The sequence below is a fragment of the Gymnogyps californianus genome, chromosome 5 (genome assembly GCF_018139145.2).
Source record: "Gymnogyps californianus isolate 813 chromosome 5, ASM1813914v2, whole genome shotgun sequence".
Classification (NCBI taxonomy): domain Eukaryota; kingdom Metazoa; phylum Chordata; class Aves; order Accipitriformes; family Cathartidae; genus Gymnogyps; species Gymnogyps californianus.
The window spans coordinates 45,731,097-45,753,466 of NC_059475.1; the positions used below are offsets into that span (position 1 = coordinate 45,731,097).

The 22,370-nt window shown below is 40.2% G+C and overlaps 1 protein-coding gene across 1 annotated transcript in view; it reads left to right on the forward strand.

Annotated features, from left to right (window-relative positions):
* The window catches only part of TTLL5 (tubulin tyrosine ligase like 5), a 140,970-nt gene that overhangs the window by 40,533 nt on the left and 78,067 nt on the right, over positions 1-22,370 (forward strand). Inside the window, exons 13-24 of the mRNA XM_050898285.1 lie at positions 593-674; positions 2,206-2,267; positions 3,025-3,116; positions 5,672-5,713; positions 8,814-8,927; positions 9,307-9,398; positions 10,018-10,080; positions 11,036-11,074; positions 12,026-12,171; positions 13,192-13,477; positions 18,238-18,358; positions 20,015-20,161. Coding sequence (XP_050754242.1) covers positions 593-674; positions 2,206-2,267; positions 3,025-3,116; positions 5,672-5,713; positions 8,814-8,927; positions 9,307-9,398; positions 10,018-10,080; positions 11,036-11,074; positions 12,026-12,171; positions 13,192-13,477; positions 18,238-18,358; positions 20,015-20,161 — 1,286 coding nt within the window. The remainder of the gene's footprint in view (positions 1-592; positions 675-2,205; positions 2,268-3,024; positions 3,117-5,671; positions 5,714-8,813; positions 8,928-9,306; positions 9,399-10,017; positions 10,081-11,035; positions 11,075-12,025; positions 12,172-13,191; positions 13,478-18,237; positions 18,359-20,014; positions 20,162-22,370) is intronic.

Sequence of the window (22,370 nt, forward strand, 5' to 3'; positions counted from 1 at the left end):
AAAGTGGCAAGCTGTCAATAAGACCAAGAGTTATGGGAGGTTGTCCATGTAGATGGAGCTGCCGAGGAGAAGACTCTTGTACTCCTGTGGGGATATTGCAGAAAAACATACAGGAATAATTGAAAAGAAGCTGATGCTTGAAAGAAGCAAGATTTTCTATAGCTGACTGGAACAATAAATATAGGGATTAAAAAGTGAAAAGGAGAATGAAGTTCTGTTGTTTCCAGGATCCAATGGAAGAAGTAGATTGGACCTGCTGTGCTTGTGTCAATTCTATGTGAAACCAAGTAGTAGAGTTCTGCATGAACTGCAGTTTGTGGACAGCAAAGAGTTTATTTTTCTATATAATACTTTCCTAAGATTCATTTTCTGCTTCCCTCTTTCCCTGACAAACAGAATATATGTAATCTTGATTCTAAGGAAGTGAAATTTCCCACTTGTGGAATGTTATTATTTGTTCAGCCCTAGAGAGTTCACTGGATTTAATGTAAATTATATAGATAGAAATGACCTGATAGAGACTAATGTTGGACCTTACCTGAATATTTAAAGGTGCAGTAAGGTAAACTTACAGTGTCCACTGTGTTTTCAGAGCTGTATGGTTTTGATGTCCTTATTGATGACACTCTCAAGCCCTGGCTGTTGGAAGTGAACCTATCCCCATCGTTGGCCTGGTAAGTGATTCCCAGTTTAATATGAGGCTGGGACTGTTGGTAGAGATGGTTGTCCTTGAAACTTGTAGTCCTAGGAGGGCATGATTTCATGATGCCTGCAGAGTATTTGTTCTACCACTAATTGACAGAGAGGATAGTCCTTTGCTTTTCCCTTTGCGTAAACAAACTTGTTGCAGCAATAAGTTTTGAAAGAACCCGGTTGGGATTCCATTTTCGTTGTAATTATTTCTCCTCCACAGTCCGTCATCATTGTTAACACTTCATAATCTCCCCTCCCAGACGAATTTTGAAACTCTCCAGACTATTGTGTGGGGTTTCAATCTCCTTGACTGAGCAGAAACTTTAAGATTTTGGAGTCCAAGCAGAGTTCAAGCATTATGCTTGACTTGAGTATGTAGATGTATGCTTGGGCTCAAATTTTTGGTCTAGTACTCTCTTTAGGTAAAATTTAAAGAGTGAGTGTTGTCTTCGCCCTTATGCTGACCCACATACTCTAATGAAACTTGAGGATTTATTTTTGTAGATCTCCAACTATGTGTGTTTTCTGGACTACTGTTTAACTTTACAGGAGCACAAATGCACAATACACTTTTGTAGTACTGTGAGTAATATTTCAGTTATGACGGTATAAATAAGCTTTGTTATATGTTCCTGGAAAAGCCATATCGGACTTTCCTCTTGATTTCCCCCTCCTCCCCCCCCTTCTTTATCCTGCACAGAAATTTTTTCATAACTGTTCATAACCCTAGCTTCCACAGTACCCATTTTGTTTTCTGGTGCAGCTAGAATGTTTCCACAACATTTAATTACCTGATTTGGTGGTTTGTGCTCATATACATACACACTGAATTATTTGCATCCTTTACTACTTAAAACTTTAACTCACATCTGCATCCTTTGCTCTGCTTTGTTATGATTGCCATTTTCTTTGTCCAAGCTGTTGGCATCTATCACTGTGCTGTAGAACATGGCTGATTTCTCTGCTCCCAAGGAATCAAACTTTGCCTGTCTGATCTGAACTGTATTAATTGATTTTTCCACTGGATAAAATTATGGATGCTTCCTGTCTGTCCCCACTGTCTGATCTCTTCATATCAATCATCTTCCCTAATCATTTGTTCCCATCCATTAGAACTAACCCATCTGATTTTATGATTTTATGTGGAAGAGGCATAGGTAATTGTGGTTTTTAAGAATTCTATGACAGCAACCTCTATCTACTCCATGAAATGTAGCATAGATACATTCAAAGAAAATGTTTCTAGCCAAGCAGAGCCTTGTTTTAACAAGGCCATACGTTGCTGCATTAGAAGACTAAAGCTATGAAAAAGGATAAACAGAAACGGATTAATCTGTTGCTGTTTCGTCTTTACCTGTGTGTGTGAAAATCACCTCGTTTTCCTCCCATGTTGATTGTGTTAAGGACCAATACAAAGAAACTATATTGGAAGATATCTTGGATGTTGATGCATTCCTCTCATTTAATGCCAGACAAATAATTCCTCTTGTCCTCTGTTGCATGTGGGGATAGTGATGCTCCTTTGGACCTGAAGATCAAAGCTAGCATGCTTTCAGATATGTTCACTCTTGTAGGTGAGTGTAACAAAAAGCTCCTTCAATCATTCCCTCATTTAAAACCAGTGAAAGGTAGGTTTATGAGCTGCATGTTATTAGTATAATAGAGGAGAACTCTAGTTAAGTAGAGCAACTGTGTTTGGCACTGGGAAGTTATATGTGGTCATTTCAGCTTCAGAATAATCTGGCTGTTTGTGATGCTTAGGTGGTATTAAGATCCTTCAAATACCCTAGTTTGGTATTTGAAGACACTGCTCTCTTTAGCAGGTGACTTCTGTTTAGCCCTCAGAATCAGTATTCATGCATTTTTTAGGTTGAATGTGTGGGTTCTAGTTAGGCTATATTAGAAATGGAGTCATGCTTGTGAAAGCTGCATGACTGTCTAGCGCACAGCACCTTTCAGGCATCCCTAGTACATCTTGGTTCAGTTACTTGATGCAACTTACCGCTAATACTAAGAGAGGCAGAACTGTCATCACGTAGCCTGCTCAGCTATTTAAGAAACGGAGCCTGTCTCTATGCTGCTATTCAGTAACCCATCTTATTGATTTAAGTACTTGGTTTTAAAGCACGTTCCAGTTTCATTAAAAAAATGTAATGCAATGTACAGTTTGGGATTAAACAAAGCAAGGTATAAAAAAGAAAAGCATCCTTTTTGGTCCTTGGACAGGGACAGGAAGGTCATGTATAGACTGAGATCATTAACAGGAATGCTAGGTTTATATTTCAGGGTTTGCCCGTCTTAAAGTTCTCATGTGGCTCCTGATGCCCACAGGCTTCGTGTGCCAGGATCCAGGCCAGCGGTCAAGCCGGGCCATTTATCATTCATCTGAATCTCTCAGGAGAAATCCGTACCAGAAGCTGCAGGTAAGTGACGTTCAACAAGCCAGAGCTGAGGAGGATAGCAGGAAAGTCATTCTCATTGAATTTGGCTCACAGGTGAGAGAGCCAGTGAGTGAGTGAGGTTATCTGGATTTCTAGCATAACTACAGAAGAGACTCAGGGGGTGCACCTGAGCTATGAACTGTTCAGCCACTTTCATTTTGTTGTGGGCAACAAGCTTCCAGAACCCCAGAGCTTTGAATGTCTCCAAGACCACCTTCTAGGCAGAAAGAGCTTTTGGCATTTGAAATTTGAGGCTTCTTTCCCATTCAGTCCTGGAATCTCTCAGTTGCTTTCCCGTGGATCTTTGGACTGAGGCCTCATGTGGCTTGCTATGACTGTCCATTACCTTTTCTGCTGAGATAGTGCTTTCTTAGCACTGTAATGCTGAAGGCAGTTGTTCTCTGTCTCTTTTTGGCTATGAGATGGATTCCATAAATACCTGTGGAAGTGGAGCACTCAAAAAAGGCAGGGAGATCCCCTACGTCATTTGGACTTTCAGATGCATTTCTCCTCAGGCAAATAGGCAAACGGTGTATCCTGACACTCTCCGCAGCTGATGCATATGCTCCTGTGAGGGACGTGCAACATGGCTGTGTAGCTCAACTTCAATTAGGAAATGAAAAGTCATTTTTGTTCAGTGACAGAGTACCAATACACTGTCCATTTTGGTATAGGGAAAACTCACAGAAATTGCGACATTTTGCTTCTTATAAAACTTGGAGTCTTGAGTCACTGGGAGAGAGGTGAATAGCTGGTAAGGGGAGATTTGAGTATCTATAGGATGCATGGCTGAGTCCAAAGCTTCTAAGGCCAATTTAATAGATAGGGTTCATACAGATCCCTCTGACCATAAAGGTGCTCTTTGTGGCAGACAAAAGGTACATCAGATAAATTAGGAACCATTCCAGAAAAAGTAACCTTCTCTCTTAGAGCAATGCGATCAGATCCTGATGTTTTGATGTCTTTTATCTGAAAAAAAATATACAAGATAGTCTCAGAAAATTGAGCTGTTGGGAAGCATTGAATTTTAAGGAGGCTTTAAACTTACAGATTTATTTTGCTTAAAAAACCACAAGTAGGTGTAAGGCCTGGCCAGTTGGTATGTGCAAAGATTCATATGACAGAGCAGTGGTTATGAGATGAGATTAACTTATCTTTTGGGACAGGTGTCCCCCTTACCTATGTTTACCAGGAACAGGCTTCTAATCCAGTGATAAAGTTTTATAGCATGTTTTTCTTAAATGGAAATCCCATGGCTAAATAGGTGTATAGATCTTCCCATGGTTCAAGAATGTTTTGGCCTGCTCTTTGCTGAATGCTTTTTATCTCAGATTGTTGGATCTTTGATACTTCTGTTCCCATTCTCAGTTGCAAAGGGTACTTTGAACCTCTTTTGTTTTTCTTAACTCCTTCGTGATGTCTTAAGTTTTGATCGTTCACGTAGGCCATCTTTAATCATTGTAAAAGTTGCTTCTTGGGAAAGAAATGCTGATACCAGTGTTCTTGGTCATGAGATAGTTATTCTGTTTTCTGAGTTTCACCAGACTGGACTGCAAGTTCCTTGTGCAATTTCTTTGGTTTGACTCTCTGAGCATTTCTCCCTCTAGGGAAATGAACAATTCAGCTGCTTCCTTTGTAACTTATTGTTGATTTGGGTTGGAGCTCTTTCAATTAATTGTGAGCAGTAAAGGGACTTCGACCTGTTTTGTATAGACCAACTGTAGAGAAGAACTTGGCAGTAGTACAGCTAGAAATGATAGATAGGTCTCTTGAGAATCCTTTCTTACACCACTTGCTCATCTTGGGCACTGGAGAGGAGGAAGACAGCCTGAATACCACTGAAGGCAAGAAAAATCTAAGCTCCTATGATAATAGTTTTCTTTTGAACCTACCCCTGTCATTAAACTGGTCTTGCTTGTAGGCTTGATGCCAGATTACGTAATACAGGGTACTTTTTGACATTCTGCAGATGTTTCTACACCTGTTTTGGAATGTTAAATAGCATCTTGTTTCTCCACAAGAACTGGAATATTGTTGAGATATTTAAATGAAATGGCTTCTGGAATTTCAGGATTTTTACCTTTTTTTTTTTTTTTTTTTTTACCCCATCTGTTCTATGAACAATTCTACTTGAGAGCATCTCTTTCTTCTTAATACATAGCTATTAAATATTTTCCTCTGGATAACTCTTATCTTACAAAAATATGAATTCTGGTCATGAGAGTTGAGTTCATTCATCCATTCTGCAGAGCTCTTTTCTGTGTGCTTTTGAAAATTGTGTGTATGTCCAGATGCATTCTGCACAATTGAGCACATCTGAGGTTAGGATTAGTGCTGCGGTTGGAATGGGGACAGGATACATTTGTGGAGGATACGAGGAAGATCTGAACTGAGATGATAGAAGCTGTTAGCTATATCTCTGGACTTCAGTTACACCCTTTTGCTTTAGGGTACTCGCCACTCCTCTGCAACTTGAGCAGGGATGATAGTGTCTTGGAGAACACAAGGTTTTTATTGTCTTTGTGTGTCTCTTGCAGCGTCCTGTGTCGGCGCAGTCGCAAACAGCGAACACCAGATTGGTAAGTACCCTTCAGGTCCCTTCACCAATATAAGGGACTCAATTTCAAATGTTACCTTGTACAATACTTCTGGCGCAATTTGTCCCCAAATATATTTTGCAGCTAAGTAGCCTGGAGGAGGGGGGAAGTCAATAAGAAAAGAGGAGATGGATAGGTACTGGCATACGTTTCCATGTGGCAAGAGCAAAGGTTGGAAAAACATTTATGTCAGTTCTAGCAGCTTAGAAAAAGAGTAGGTGAGGTGTGCTGAGAGTCAAGGTCCGCTGGGTCAAATCCCTCAAAGTTTTTAAGCCTACAAGTATTTCTGAACTGCATTTTAAAGAAATTGGATATAGATGTTTAAAGATAAAGTTGTCACTCTCGTCATCAAATGATGAGACACTGGCAGCACAGTGTTCTGGATTTGATAGGTCATTGAAAAGGAAAATGCAAAAACAAAGGAAGAGCGGGTGAAAGCAGCAGCAAATAGGAGTGTCACACCAAAACAGAGGAGAAGGGGTACTACAGGGGATAGAATAAGTCTGAATGAAAAGGATAGCACAGGTGAATCTGTGTTGACAAAATTCAGGTGGCCCCATAAGAGAAGTAATTATTTTCTGTGAGGTGGTCATCTGAAGGAAACTGCAAAAATTTGAGAGTGAACTGGGTCAAAATAGACACAGAGATAAGAAGGTTCTCTTAAAGATAATGGAAAAATGTAGAACTATTATTGGCAGAAGTCAGACTGATCCACCTTTCTAAATGTCATATTTGGCACCCTCCTTGCAAGCCATATGGACAAATCAATGTTAGTTTACAATCTTAAGCACCTGGCTGTGTGGGGACACAGTAGGCATTATTTTGCTGCTAGGCTTCCTGCATGAGCGTAATAGCGATGATTCTCTTTTTTTTTTGAGGTTTCCCAGCAGGAAGGAAGGTAGGACAGATGGAATCATCTTGAGAACCTAATTCATTCTATGCGCTGCCATTTATGTCATTCTGTGTAAGTTTAGCTGAGGCTAAGTGAAAAGAGTCTTACTGAATAATGAGGTTTCATAGAGAATAGGAAGGATCTTTGTGCCAACTGCTGTCAGTGCTTAGTATAGTTAGAATCGTGATATGGGAACCAGAGATGCTTGCACAATTTGGAGATAAAACAAACTGGTTGGATTTATCTATACTTTTAAAGATAAGCTGGGTGAAAGAGGGAACAAGATCTTTGTGAAGCTAGAGTCATTTCTGTGCTACAGCCAAAGAGAATTCTGCAGTGAAACACTGAAAAAAGTGTTTGTGCAGGAAGTTCAGTAAAGTTAGAGTTTTTCTCTAGCATTTTGACAGTAGTGTAATGTCGTGGTTTAACCAGGACAGTAGTTTGTTCTCAGGTAGGAGCCAGAGCTTCACTAGTTGTAGGAGCCAGAGCTGCCAATACATAGGCATACATTTTCTGTTTGTAATCAATGAAATCATCTCCATTGTATTGGGACAATGGAGATTATTTCATTGAAGTATTTTCTTAGTAAAGGAGATCATCTGATAGGATGAAAAATTTCCTATAATACTCTCTTTGAGCAGCAGTTCTCACGTGATGATTATTATGGTAGTGACAGGAATAGTTTTTTAAGAGGAGGTTACCTAGCAGGAGGTTTTAGAGGAAGTTATTAAGCAAAGTTGTTGAGCTATGCTTTTGAAATGGAGGAAAGCTTAGGAAGAAAGACTAAAAGCCTTTCAACTTAATGCCATTTACAGCATCAAGCAAACCTGTTTGACTACTGACATTTTTATTTCTTGTGCAAATGCTTGTGTCTCCTACCTTCTCATCCAGATTGTCTCATTTTCTCTTGTTTTATTTGATCAGTTTTCATTAGGCTTAACAAAATGTTTCAACTGGCACCTGCTATGTCTGTTTTCTCTTTGGATCTTTCTGTGCTAATCATTGCAGTGTAACCTATTCTAATGCAGTGCCTGTTGCTTTTGCAATTGCTTCATCTACAGATTCTGAATAGCTGCTTGAGATTTCTAATGAAACAGAGAGAATGGAATTCAATTCCAATAGTCCTTACAAATAAAGATACAACCTGATATTGCCATGAGTTTTATTTGTATCTGAGCAGTATGGGATATTCCCCTGGGCTTATCCAGCTTAAGGTTTCTGTCGTGTTTTTCTCTTCTTTCTAGATTAAGAAGGCTGTCTGTGCATTCTTTGCTCGGTATAGTGCTAAAAGAAAATTTGAATTTTGTATAAAGGCATGAGACTTTCTCAGCTAGACTCTTTTAATGCTATTTCTACAGAGGTAGTTTATCTGAACTGGGCCTAAGACCAGCTAAAATGTACTTGAGAACATGTTCAAAGATTTCAGTCTTGCTGGGATTTTAAGACACTTGCTAATTTGAAGACACTTTGAATTCCTATCCTTTGTTAAAATTGATCAGGACTGCCCATCAGCTTAAGAATGAGCTTGGAGAGACTGTCTGCAAATTATTTGTTTTCTTATTTTTAAAATTTGCATATGTATGCAAATTTGCATGATGTATCTACGTACATATACGAGATTGTTGGTTAAGTGTGAGAAGTAGCAAGATGAGATCCAGCAGTATAGTAACAAAAGAATAACAGGTGGTGAACTGAATTTTTCACTTTCCCTGCAACTTTATCTCATCAGTGAATTACAGTTCTGTTCTTCTAGTGTAGCAACACAACTGGAACAGAGAATCATGGTTCTGGTACCATGGAGGTGTGAATCCAAGTGTATTTGGGGCCCGTGAGTGTGAATGCTGGCTCTAGCGCCCCTTGGGTGAGGATTTTTCTGTATGAAATCCTGGCTTTGGTACTTTTGGGTATGTCTCATGTTTTTCTGGAAGGGGCCAGGGGTGTAAATACTGGCACTGATGCCTGAATTGGGAGTCCTGCTGTGCTAAAAACTAGGAATGTGAATACTCACACTTAGTGCCCACTGGGGTGTGGACTCTTCAACAGCTGGAGTGTGGAAATGTGAATTCTGACTGTAGTACTCTGGAGTCTAGATTCTGCTGGGAATGGGGTCCTGGAATTTGAATGTAACTTTTTTTTTAAGTAAGTTGAGAGAGGAAAAGGGAAAAATCTGAATTCACACTGTCTCTACAGCATACCCGTCCTCTATCTGCCAGTGATGCTGAAATTAAAAACCCAATGCCCTCAGGGAGGGAAAAAGCAACAGGAAGGCAAGGCAGCTCTGTGCTAGGTCTCTCCATGGAGGAGGTAAGTAGGCTATTAAATATCTTTTATTTACCTTGGCTTTCATGCAATATGTGGGGTTATTTGCTCAGCAAAGAGCAAGTGCATATATATGAAAAACATGACAGAAGTGGTATAATTTTTGAAGCAGGACTGCTGAGTTTTACTGCTGGTACTGCCCTTGCCCTCAGTCATGCCAAGCATACATATGTGCTCCAAGCAATGATAGGCTCCTTCAGAATTTAAATGCAAGATAAAATTGTTTAAGGATATCATATGTACCCAGCCCACTGCCAGGACTGCAGTAATGTCTTGTCCTCTGAAACTCAGAGATTTTTCTAGGGTTCATTTTTCATGGTATCTATTTTGCTGACTATTTTTTTGTTTCTCTTTTTATTCCAAGATAAAAGTTCTTCGTCGAGTAAGAGAGGAGAATGAACGGAGAGGAGGCTTCATCCGGATATTCCCTACCCCATTAACATGGGACCTTTATGGGTAAGAATAAGAATCCAACAGGATGGCTCAGTGTTGCACTGATGTTCTGTGTTGAGGGATATTCTGTGTTAGGTATATGTACATCAACCAGCTTAGCAACCAGAAGGACACATATTGAGGGTTTTGGTAGAGTTTATTTGTGTTGAGGATGCTTTTTTCTGATACCTTGTTTTTAATTGCTGCTGCTTTTCCTAACTGCACCTCATGGAAGGCTTTCAAGCATTGTTTCTGATGTTGCTTTTCTGTCAGAATAAAAATGTCTTCACTTCAGATAATCCATTCCTGCTATCTACTTTTACCTCCTAGAGCTGCACATACTGTGTACTCTGTTGTTAGGCCATAAACACAATATAGGACTCATCCTGTGAGTGATACTATATTACGCTTTTCTGATTTTTTTTTTTTTTTCCCAGTCTGTCATGTTTTTCTGTGTCTCTTGCCTACCAGGAACTTCAGCTGAGACGTGATAGCTCTCCTCCTTTCCTCTTTTCTGTTATGGTACAGCATATTGTCTCAATCCACTTCTGGGATATTTTTTACAGATCATTTATTTCTGTATTATGCTGCCTTTTGTCGTGTTGAGCTCTATCTTGATACATCCTGTATTTTGTTTTTCTAGATCCTTTTTAGAGCACAAGACATCAATGAACTACATGCTGGCTACACGTCTGTTTCAGGACAGGTAGAAAGCTTTTCTATTTGGGAAGGAGGCAAAAGGCACAAACAGCATGAAAAGGATTGATTCCTCACTTCTCCAATGTTGTAAACACCGGTCTGTGATTTACAGGGGTGGTAATAGTTGCACGTCTCTTCTCTAGTGTGCCGGTGGCTGTGGAGGTTTCTCACATTTTTACGTGTTGTGCTTCTGGATCCAAGGGCAAAAAGGACGATACACAAAAGGCATGGGAGTCATTGGAGTAAAAAGATGACTATAGACATGAAAAACCTTCAAGCACATAGATTTCTCTATGAAGGGATTATAGGTGGTCCTTGCTTACCTTTTGTTTCAAATTTAAAGTCACATTAGAGCTTGTCCTTGTGTAAAGTAAGCACTGAAATTTACTCCAAAGGTTTAGTATCCTTCTCTCTTATCTGTGCAAGCATGATTTGATTGCTTTTTCTCTGGGTTGTGCTTGGGTGGAAATGACAGTTCATGCCACTAGCTGAACTTCCATTGAGAGTTGTATGCAATATCTTTCACTGTGTGTTTAACACCCTTCCTTCTCAATGGTTTTTCTTATCCAAATTTAAGATCCACAATAAAGTAACTACAGAGTAGGGGTAAGGTTGCTGACTGAGGAGACAATATTTGCAGAAGCTCTTCCTGCATCAGCGCTGTACAATGGTTTGGTTTTTTTTTTTTTCTTTTTTTTGCTGTGTACTTTCAGGGATGTGTCTAGAGGGTAGCTCCAAATGACACCTTCTCCAATTTAAGCCAAACAGATGCAAGCATCAATTGTAGAACAGCTGCTCAGATTTCCTCTTTTGGAGCCTTTTTTTTTCTCCTTTAAGATAGAACTCACAAGGAATTCTGTAAATTTCGCCTTTTCAATGTACATATGAAAGACTTCAGAGGCTTTTTAATGCCATCGATGATCCGGAATGGAAGGTAATTTTTGCCATTTTTCCCTTTGTAGGGGCAAGATGAAAAGAGACTTCATCACTGGGAGATCCCGGTAAATGGCTTCTTAATTAAATAGTTGTACTTTGTAGGATTTATTCTAAATTTAGATTTGCACAGCTTCATCTTCCAAGTCCTGGGTCAACACCTTTTCTATCTGAAATCTGTCAAACTAATTTTAGAAAAGTAAATACAGTGAGCAAAGAGTATCCCAGCATGTGAAGAGCTTAAGTTTTGTTGGATTGGACCTTAAAATTGCTCCCCTTAGGCTTCCTACTTTGGTATTCTTACCATATTGATAAGCCTCATCATTGAGCGCCCTCAAAAGATCCCATAATGCATGAGGGTTTTGGACTTCATAAACGCATATATTCACTTTGCTAGTTCTAAAAGATAAATGGAGCAACAGGAATTTTCTGTGGATGTTCCCACTTATATCATAAAGAGCACTTTGCTGGATCTTTGTGCACTGGCAGAAATTTGTTATGTTTGTCTCCCTTAAGGAATCTGACAGGGCTCCTTCTCCCTCGGTTTAGGAAGAACTTGTAGAAAGGTTGTCATTTTTCACTTAGATTATGTTAAAATTCTTATCTCTGACCAAACAGAGAAGAACAAGCTGTCTACATAAAAGGTTCAGAAGACTGGACTCAGGTCCATGTGCTCTCTTCCTGCTCCCCTCCATTGTTTTGTACTCTTACAATTAAATTTTCCCTGTTAATTGTGCCTTGAGCTGCTACATCATGGACAGATGCTGCTCAGTCATGAAAGCATGACACTAGATAAGTGCATTTCAGGGCTTTGAGAGATGATGTTCTGTAAAGTACTTGCAAGACTCCCTTCAAACATTTGCAGGCTTAAAATAGAGCAAAGTTAGACTATCATCAATATTTCTTCCATGTGTCAGGAAAACTGTGTCTTGAAGAAATTTAATCTACTAAGTCTCTTGTATCATCAGGGAGAGAAGTATAAAGGGAGATTGAGGATGTCTCTGTATTACGCCTCCCAGAGCAGGTCTTAATGGAAGGCTGGATGTGAGGCTGGAAGCTGTAGACTCTCATGCTCTCTTTTATGAGAGAAAGCTTGTTTCACTGGAGTTACGGAAGCGCCGGCGATGTCATGGCAAGGCTAGAGCAGCACGGACAAGATCATCAGGTATGCATGGCTAGAGTCTTAGATGAGCAGCTAGTCAAAAACAAGCAAGCAAGGACTTTTTCATTTGATATGTGTGTGAATGGGGCTGTTCTGGCCTTTGTAGTCCCTAAGAGAGATTCACAGGTTGAAGTTAATAGTTTTCATTTCAAGTGTTGGTAGTTTTCACTTCATTCCTGCCTTCTTAGTGCCTAGAATTGCATTCTCACCATTTCACGTCCCCATGTATATGACTAAAGGTAATCAATATTTTCTGGAAGATGAGCTTGTGGTTGCATTTTTGGGTACAAGAATTCAACAGTATGTATGCCTCTATAGTCCTCCAGCTTTTCAGAGAAAGATGAAAACTTGGGACCTTCCAGGCTGGTTCTCCTACACAGCAGTGACTCTAAGCTGTTGTAAGGAGAGAAATCCTTCTTATCCAAGCTGATGTGGGAAAAACTTAAAAGGGTACAGAGGTGAATGATCCTCACAAGTGGCTGTTCCTGAAGCCATTATCTAAACTCTTTCTAGTAGCTATGTGATACTGACTGCAATGGGAGAGATTGTATGTTATAAAATGGTTTTTGGTGCTATGTTAAGGTATGTGATCTTTATTGGCACATGTGGAAGTTTAGATTTCATAGCTTTGGTTTTTCTGACAAACAAAAATACAAAAAATGAGTATGTGCGTCAAGTACGAGTGTATAAATATATGTCAGTATATATGTAAGAATCATGAAAAGTATAGGAAAATACCTTTGTTTCTTTGATTATTTTCCCCCCCATTTGTAAAATTAAGACAAGAACCTTGGTCTGTCTTCTCTGATATTGGGAAAATGGGCTTCGCAACTGTTTGATACACAAGCAGAAAGACAGAAAGAACAATAAAGGGCAGCAATACTTAAGATACTATTCTGAAATGGTGGTGTTCTGTCCTTCTAGCAGAAAAGAGTTTAGAAGTAAACCAAAGGGTATAAATAGCAGGACAGTCTTCCCCACTTCTTTTCTTCTTAACCATAGGTGATTTCTTCTCTACTACAGGGACATCAGAACCAACAAAGCTGTCCCTCAAGTCAGACACAGAAGGTGAGGAGGAAGAGGAGGTAGATGCAGATGAAGAGCTAGATAGAACTGTTGGCTCTCTTTCGGACACCCAGGTGAAAAGCAAGCCAAAGGTCTCTGACTTGGTGAAAACTACTTGTAAGGAGAGGTTGCCAAAAAAACTTGACAAGAAAACTGGAGATGGAGGAGAGCTGTTTCTTCGAAAAACAGACTCAGAGTCTCAGTTTAACTTGCTGCAGATTCTTCAAAAGCATGGAAACCTGAGGTGAGAGATTTCTGCATATTGCGTTGAGTTTTGACTAGCAGCTAATATTGATTAAAATATGGAGGATGTACACTTAGTGCCACATTATGAATGAGTGTGAAGAGATAAGAGGACCCTAGAGAAAGGGGCCTGGATTTTTGTCTAACCGTGGGCTGCAGTAGTTGGCACAGAAGGGAGATAGTTGCAAAGACTGACAATTTACCTAAATGCCTGACCTGTTGGATCAGTATAAAGCATAAGCCATTGTTTCCATTGCTGTTCTTTAATCTGGTGATGTAAAGTGTTCTTTGGTCAGCTCAGGCTTCTAAAATGCCTCTCTGTCTTAACACAGGATGCTTGCTATTGAATTATAAAATTCATCTTTTCATTCTTTGCGTTTCCAAAGAAGTAGGTATAAACATATGTTAAACTATTCAAGAAAGGTTGGACAGGAATGCCTCAGTGCTGCCTCTCCATAAAATTAGTTTTCTCATTTTGTGCTTTTATTTTTGGTGATAGAATTTTTACCTCTAATAATAATCTCTGCTTAAGGTCATCACCTCCTGAGAGCAAGATAGGAGGTCATTTGAGAGTGACAAGTTACTGAAACCTCTCATTGCCTGCTGTTGAGTATGACAGTGTGGAGCAGAGTATGTTCTGATGCATGGCTCTGTTGCTTGAAAAAAGAGAGGTGCTGGAGGAGATTGTATAGAATAACACCAACCAGGGTCCTACTACATGTTTAGAAGCATGATCCTCCCCTTAAATGTGGGTAGTAAAACTGTCTATTTGCAGATGGACACGAAGGACAAAAAGAAAGAGTGATCACATATACCTGTGTAGGAGGATTTTACATCTTCTACATAAGAAGCAGCATTATGTTTTCTGTGAAAAATGTCCAAAGGTAGAGAAAATAATTGTTGCTTGTTGTTGGCTTTCTTAGTTTAGTTTCTGAGAGGATTTATGAATTATCAAATGGATTTGGGGATTGTTCTGATGTCTTCTTGTGGCAAGGACATTTGCTGTTGTGACAGGGAGGATTCTGAAACCTGTTTTGAGGACGAACGTAGCAATGCTGTCATCTACCTATATATAGAACTGACTCCTGCCAAGAACATAAGCTCTGTCCAGTGTTCCTGGCAGAATCTTGCTCAGCACCCAGTACTGTTGGGATTCCCCACAGAAGTGTGTAAGGGTTGTGGTGACCTCATGTTCCAGGATTCTGCTGGGCTTGGCCCCATCTGATCTGTCATTGATGAAAGCTTTGCTTGTGGGGTCAACAGGCAGAGGAACTGAAGTAATGACATTTTCATCCAAAAGAAACCAGGCCTGTTCCAGTCAGTTTTTGTACGTGGTAGGACTTCTCTCTCTCCTTTAGTCAGCCTGATGAGGCAATTTCTCTGCCTTCCACGCATTGGGTGTTACTGGTGAAGAGGTGACAGTTGAATGAAACACGTTCCCCGAGCTGTGCCATTCCCAGGTGTCGTGGTTTAACCCCAGCCAGCAACTAAGCACCACGCAACTGTTCCCTCACTCCTCCCCCTTCCCAGTGGGATGGGGAGGAGAATTGGGAAAGAAGGTAAAACTCGTGGGTTGAGATAAGAACGGTTTAATAACTAAAGTAAAATATAGTACTAACAGTAATAATAATGAAATATAATAATAATAGTAATAATAATAGTAATGAAAAGGAATATAACAACAAAGTGTGTGGGGGGGAGAAATAAAACCCAAGGGAAAAAAACCCAGCGATGCACAATGCAATTGCTCGCCACGCACTGACCGATGCCTGAGCAGCGATCCGCCCCTCCCGGCCAACTCCCCCCTGTTTATATACTGAGCATGACGTTCTATGATATGGAATATCCCTTTGGCTAGTTCGGGTCAGCTGTCCTGGCTCTGCTCCCTCCCAGCTTCTTGTACACCTGCTTGCTGGCAGAGCATGGGAAACTGAACAATCTTTGACTTAGGATAAGTGCTACTTAGCAACAACTAAAAACATCAGTGTGTTATCAACATTATTCTCACACTAAATCCAAAACACAGCACTGTACCACCTACTAAGAAGAAAATTAACTCTATCCCAGCTGAAACCAGGACACTAGGGAAGTAAAAAGAAAAGGGAGTTACTTATTCCTGCATTTAAGGCCTCAGGTTTCAATATTCCACGCACTGGAGGAGAGGCAGTGTTATACAAGGACCTTCTTCAGTTTCCCATTTTGTAATCACACAAGTATCAGGTGCAGGCAAAGAATTGTATTACTGTGCTGAGTTGATAACGGAGGGGTCCTTAATTCCTGCCAGCACAAATCATGAACTCCTGGTCACAAGATGTTTGAGTTACACCTAAAACAAACCTGGCAGCCCTAGAGAGCCCTCAGGGGAGAGCCTTTTCTGATATATGGTGGCCTGATGTATAGAGTATTAGTTCTTAGTCAGAGTTCAGAGTGTTCTCGTGATGTTCCACACATATGGGAAGAGAAGTTAGGTGTGGTGACTAGCAACATACAGAGCTTGGAGGTGTTACAAGGCCTGCTGTGCATTCTGGAGTTCACTGGAAGACAGGAATTGTAACGAGGTATTTTTATCATGTTTTAGTTACTGCAGTACTGGTACAGCTATCCACAGAGGATGTTAGTTTCAGATGCTTGTGAACTCATCATTTGCTTAGCCCCTCTTTGGGGCCTGGCATGGTCTTCCAGAAGCATCAAAAGCTAATGATTAAGCAGATGCATGGATACTTTTAATGTATTTTATTTTAACTTCAATTCTTATCTAAATTGATGCATTGATCTCTATAAGTGCTACTATGTTGTATTATTTCAATGTAACACTGTAACAAAGTGTTAATGAAATTTACAGACATGTAAAACAGGAAGACTAAATTTCTGGACTGAGTTTTTAATGAAATTTCAGGGACTTATGTACATGGAGTCATGAGGACCATATAAGTATCTGAGAATATTCCTAAGAAGCAGAGAACAAGTAGAGAAAAAATGGTGAGGTTTCTCAGCAATCAGTCTGAGGCTGATTTTAATAATCAATTCAAGAATGACACAAAATGTAGAAAAGTGCTAATGAAGTTTGCTGATGGAAAAGATTTGGGAGTTATTACTATGAGAGAAAAGTAGTAGAATAAATATGGGAAGAACTGGATGACCTTGAGGATAGGAATAATATAACTAGGATGAAATTCAGTAGCACAAAGTGCAAGGGCATGCTTTTAAGAACTAATAATTTACAGCAGAAATTCTGTCAGCTGGGTGTTCATCAACTGGAAATTAATTATAAGGAAAAATATCTTGCGTGCTTGTTGATCACAGGAGGTTTGTGAAGCTCTAGCTCATGCATGCATGAAGACACCAAATGTGGTCTAGGGTTTATCACTTGAGATACTTCTGAGACTTCATGTGGAATATTGTATACAGTTGGTATCACCCATGTTCATGGAAGGTAAATTGTGACTGGAACAGGTGGAGATGAGCTGCTAGTCTCATCATGTCACCAATGTGGGTGCTTTGGTAGAAGACTCTGAAAGATGTGGCTGGTTGACACTAATAAAATGAAAACCATGAAAGGATGTAATTGCTGTTAATAAATACATTCAAGGTAGGAGACCCATGAGGGATGAAATTATTTAAGATACAGGACAATGTTTGAGAAAGAAAAAGCAAATATAAACTGCTCATGAATGAAGCTAGGCTGGGTAGTAAAAGAAAGTTCCTAATTATTAGAACAGTAAGTTCTGGAATAGTATTTCAGGAAAGTAATGGGTTGAAAACTCTAGTTTGTTTTAAGATGAAACTTGATAATTTTATAGAAAAGATTAGGACATTGCCTGTGGTAGAAGGGGAATCTGTCACTGACACTAAAGCCCATCTGCTTCTACATCCTTATGAAAAGGAGAGGGGAACTCATGCTTGGCAATTCAAGGGGCAGCTTGTAGCGACTACGGGGAAAACTATGAGGAAGAGTGGAGACTGGGAGAGCAGAATGGTGGAGGAGAGGGTTTAGGCCAGGATGACAATGAACAGAATTAGGCAAAGCTTTCAGCAATTGCTCTCACAACAGATGCATATGCTAAAGTGACTACCATTGTGAGGGAATGAGAAGCAATGTGTCCCTCCCAGTCCTACCCCAGTCCTCAGTTCATGCTCACAGCTTCTCAACATGTTCAGCCAGCTGCACAGCAGATTTTGCTGATATTCTTTCATTCTTCAGTGGTGCCTTGCTCAATGAAATTTGGCTTGTGTCCTTGGGCCAGCGGAGGAAGAGCTCACTTTCACAGATTTAGTTCTTTCATTTCCAATGAGAATTGCAAGGCCTTTGTTATAACTCTGGCACCAGTGCCAAGCCCTTTATTTATTTTACGGTCTGTTGTTGTGGTGTCCAAAATGCTTGTGAAGACAGAGGCCCAAGAGAGCCTTGAATTTGGTTTAAAAATACACAGTTTTGCTGATGTTCATGTTATTGGCTTTTGGAGGAGAGTAGCTAAGGCTGTGAAAAGGCAAGGAGAGCATTCCATTTTTAGAGATGATCTGAGAACTTACAGAGCGTCTGCTGTCTTTTGTATCTCTTGCAGTACCTACCCCATCTTGGTGAACTGAAGGTCTCCTTGAAAATACTGGTGGGGTGAAGGGGTCCTCGTTCCCTTGAGCTTCAACATTTGTGCACCTGGGAGGTCCTTGCTGACTGTACTTTGATCCATAAGCTGTACCTGACTGCTGTAACTCTTTGCATTACTACTCTGAAGATAGCTGACTAATTCTTTTGGTCCACAGCAAAGTGCAAGCTCGCAGGGCTTTCTCTGCCTATCTACAGCATGTTCAGTTGCGACTGATGAAGGAGGCTGGTGACCAGATCCAGAATCCTGCTTGGGCTGCTAAAGAGGATGAGCAAATGGTAAGAAGTTTTGTGTTGGCCAGACTGAGAAGCCAAGATGAAATCTGCCTTGAGAGTTTTGAGGTCAGTTCCCATCCTTGGAAAACTGAAGTCCAACTGACATTATAGTTGTCTATCTTTGTCCAGCTGCCAGTGCTGTATTTTTAATATACAGACAAGGTAGGACTGCTGACTGGCATCTGAGCAGTGTTAGAGTAGACAGCTTTTAATGACTAGAGTGTGGTTGACATTCAAGCTGCTCAGATCTTTCACTGGTTCTGCTTCACTGATCTCTGAGCTTACCTGCTTTTGAGTTCTTCTCTCTAAGATTCTTTAAGATTACTTGGCAGTATCCGGTTTCATCTGCGTTAAACAAAGCATACATCTACTCGAATAGAACAGGTACCCAGTTAAGCTTTTTCTCCTGTGTACCTTTTTACTCTTCGCAGTCGTCTGCGCTTAGGAATATTCCATGTATTCTAGATAGAGGGGAAAAAAAATAAAAGCCACTGAGGAGAGAAAGTTACTTTCTAGCATAGGTGTTGGGTTTTTTTTTAAAAAACGATGCGATTAATTTTTCTAGGCACTATTTTAAGGCCCTATATTTGATGTATATACATTTTAAAGAGTGCAGCAAGCCCAGATCCCCTCACAAACATTCCTAAAAGAGCTTTGTACAGGAGGCTCTTGAGCTTTCTGCAAATCTAAATGTATTCTTGCTGAATGCATGTTGTGGGGAAACAGCCAGTGCAGTTAGGAGATAAAATTGTGTGTCAAGAATAATCAGTCGACTCAGTGGAAAATGTTACCCCTGCTCTTTCCAAGTGGAAATTAAAACTGGCTTTTTGAGAGTCACTTTGTCTGCTGTACTGTGAAAAATAATGTTTAAAATAACAGATCAAACCAGCCTGGAGTAATGGCAGTGAGAGGCGAGCTGTGAAATCCAATAGTTTGGCTGTAAGGCTGCTCATTTATGCATTAGCAGAGCTCCTAACCAAAAGCAAATCCAGAGGGGAGACAGAAAGGGTTCAAAACACCCACAGGATGCATCTCGCCTTAGGATCTGCCTTGCCATATGTTTCCCCCACCAGAGGTCAAACAGACATGGTGAGGGATTGGAATTACATGGCTATAGATGTAGTCATCTGTTGCTGTGGCGAGGCTGTGGCAATAGTATACATATATGAAAAGTGATGAAATGGGGCTACATCACTGTAGTGGAGATACCTGACCAAGATCCCCTTCCCTGTGACAGCGCTGAGGGCGTTTTATGTCAGTACGCTTCATCATAGGCCTTCTTTAACACATTGCAGGTTGTTTTTTGGAAATGTTCTCCTAAGGTATTGGACTTTACAGGTTATTCTGTGTTGTTGCTGCTTTTTGCTGCTTGTTTTTTTGTTTTCTTCATCTGCCATGCTTTTCAGACATTCTTCAAGTGTTCCCAGTTCTGACCCACCTCAGGCAAGGCACACCATCGTTCTTCTCCCCCCACCTTAGATTTGTAGGGCTATATTAAAAATGCACATTGCAGAATGCTTTTGCCTGCCAGTTGTCAGCTCATTTTCTCAGGACGGTGTGTTTAGTTCTTGCCAGTCATTAGCTGCTGTAGTACCTCTGTTCTCTTCTCCCCACATCTTGCAGCTGGTCCACTGTTAACTCCATCTCTCTTGCTTGCAGGAGCTTGTGGTACGCTTTCTGAAGCGAGCTGCCAGCAATCTTCAGCAGTCCTTGAGGATGCTGCTCCCCAGCCGTCGTTTAGGACTAAATGATCGTCGTCGTATCCTGGCTCACCAGCTGGGCGAGTTCATAATCTGTTATAACAAGGTGACTAATTCTTTCTTGGTTCTTCTTTTGGTAGCTCTTTTGGTGTCTGTTCTCTGCTTCTAAAGTATCTTCTGCTGGCTGCTGTCATAATCAAGACAGCACGCTGTTTTAAAGGCTCTGTTCTGTAATTCACATGGTCTATTTGCAGTTGCGCATCCAGTAATGGTAGTTTGTCTGTTCAATTTGTCAGATAGACAGCAGTATTGCTACATTATATATGCAGCCTGGTAATCATGTGCATAAAAGTAAAAAGAAATGTTGAAATGAAGTGGAATTTAACTGGCAGTTTGCTTTTTCTTTGGCTTGTCTTCGATTCTAGTGCTTTGTAATGCCTCTTCCTGTTTCTCTATTTTTATGATGCTTCTTTAGAGATAATTTTTTTTATACAGAACAGTATGAAATATGTATTTTACCATATGTTTGGTATACTGAGGGGCTGCTTCCTATCTGTAGTATGGGACTCTGTATGCTCAGTGATAAGGAGAAGTAGGTCCTAATTTAAATAATTTTCACCTCTCTAGATGCAGAAGATGCTGTTCTTAGCATAGTGGTTTCATGCTAATCCTTGTTTTGCAAGAACAGCTTCCCCTTTCCTTTGCCCCCTAGCATTTCTTTAGTGTTAGAACAAGGGTAGTTTAAATTTTGCTTTCAGAGGCTGCTGTGCACACAGGCCTCCAAGCTCCTACTTGTTAGCAGAGGATGTTCACTTACATTACCTTGTCAGAACTGACATCTGGTAACTTGATCTGTCAAAGCAAGATTGGTATTGAACCAAATCTGTTCCAGGGAGTGCCTTGTATGCCTAATGCTCACTGAATTACTGTGTTAGGAGTAACCACAAAACACTTGGGTGGCTCTGTGGTGATCGAAGAATGCAGCTGCTTTTGGATATAATTTCCACTCAAATTGTATTCAAACATGAGGATTTTCTGCTAACTCTTGAGTAAATTCACAAAATAAAGCTGTGTAACTGGTAATAAATCAGTGCATAAACATATTTTCTCAGTTAAAACAAGTGAGAACAGATCACTTGAGGTTTTAGGACGTACATGTTTAAGCCATTGAGAGACTCTTAGGCTATGAGTTTTTTTCATGTCTGATTCCAACATATAGACTTCTTTCACTGACTTGTAACTTCAGATTTAGTAGGTGACTCCTACTAGCCATTATGTATCTTCTGTAATGACACAGAAGAAAAAATACTACCTCCAGCAAACTAAGTAAAACAGATCACATATTGTCCAGACTTTTACTTAAGTAGTGAAGGGTAGAGATTCTAGGAGATGACCTATCTGCTTCTCTGTGTAGGGTATAAGGAAAGGGAGTAAGGACAGCCCACAAAGCTAACAGTCAATCATGGAGTGAAGGGTAGCCCAGAGTGGCTTTTTCTTCCCCCTGTTGTATTATCTTTCAAAAGATGTATCTGACCTTTTTGTCCTGGGAATGCTCAGAGTACCAGTAGGAAGCAATGAAGTGGAGGTCAAGTCTGGTCAGGTAAAGCTTGTATGCTGGTATTGGTATTTCAGACAGGCCTGTAGGTTTTTTTTAATTAACAAAAATGTTTGTATCAATATAACCTCTAGTGTCAACAAGTTCTACTGTTGTGTAGAACAGGTGTAAAACAGAAAGATCATTTATATCTGAGAGCTTGCTCCCATTCTCACACACAAAGGCTTACCATCTTTTATTCCAGTACATTTTAGTGTATAAATGCATATTTGCCACAGACTGAACTGTTTTACTTTCTTTGCTTTTGCTAAAGCAGTATATTTTTTGTATGTAGATAAGCCCTTGTCAATTTGCTCCATGACAAGAGAAATTAACTCAAGAGGAGAACTCCTAGTTTTAGTAGGAAATGTGGATGCCCTCAGCAGACCTCCTTGATTGAGTTTCTTTGATATAATTTTATATTTTTGTCCTCCTTTCTTCCTGAATATCTCCTTTTGGGACAGACGCTCAAATAAAAGCTATTTTGAGGAACTCTGTGACAGAAAGAGAAGAAGTAGAAAGGAGACCTAATATCTGTAAAGAATGATCTCCCCCCCCCCCCCCCCCCATACTTCCTTATGTCCCAGCAAAGAGTATATTTGAAGGAGCAGCATGTATTTGTGAAGACTTGACCTCTTCTCAGCAAATCAATTCTAATAAGTTATGTCAGGTGGAGGAATGAGGATTTTAGTGTATGCTTAGCATGCTGTCTCTAGGGCTC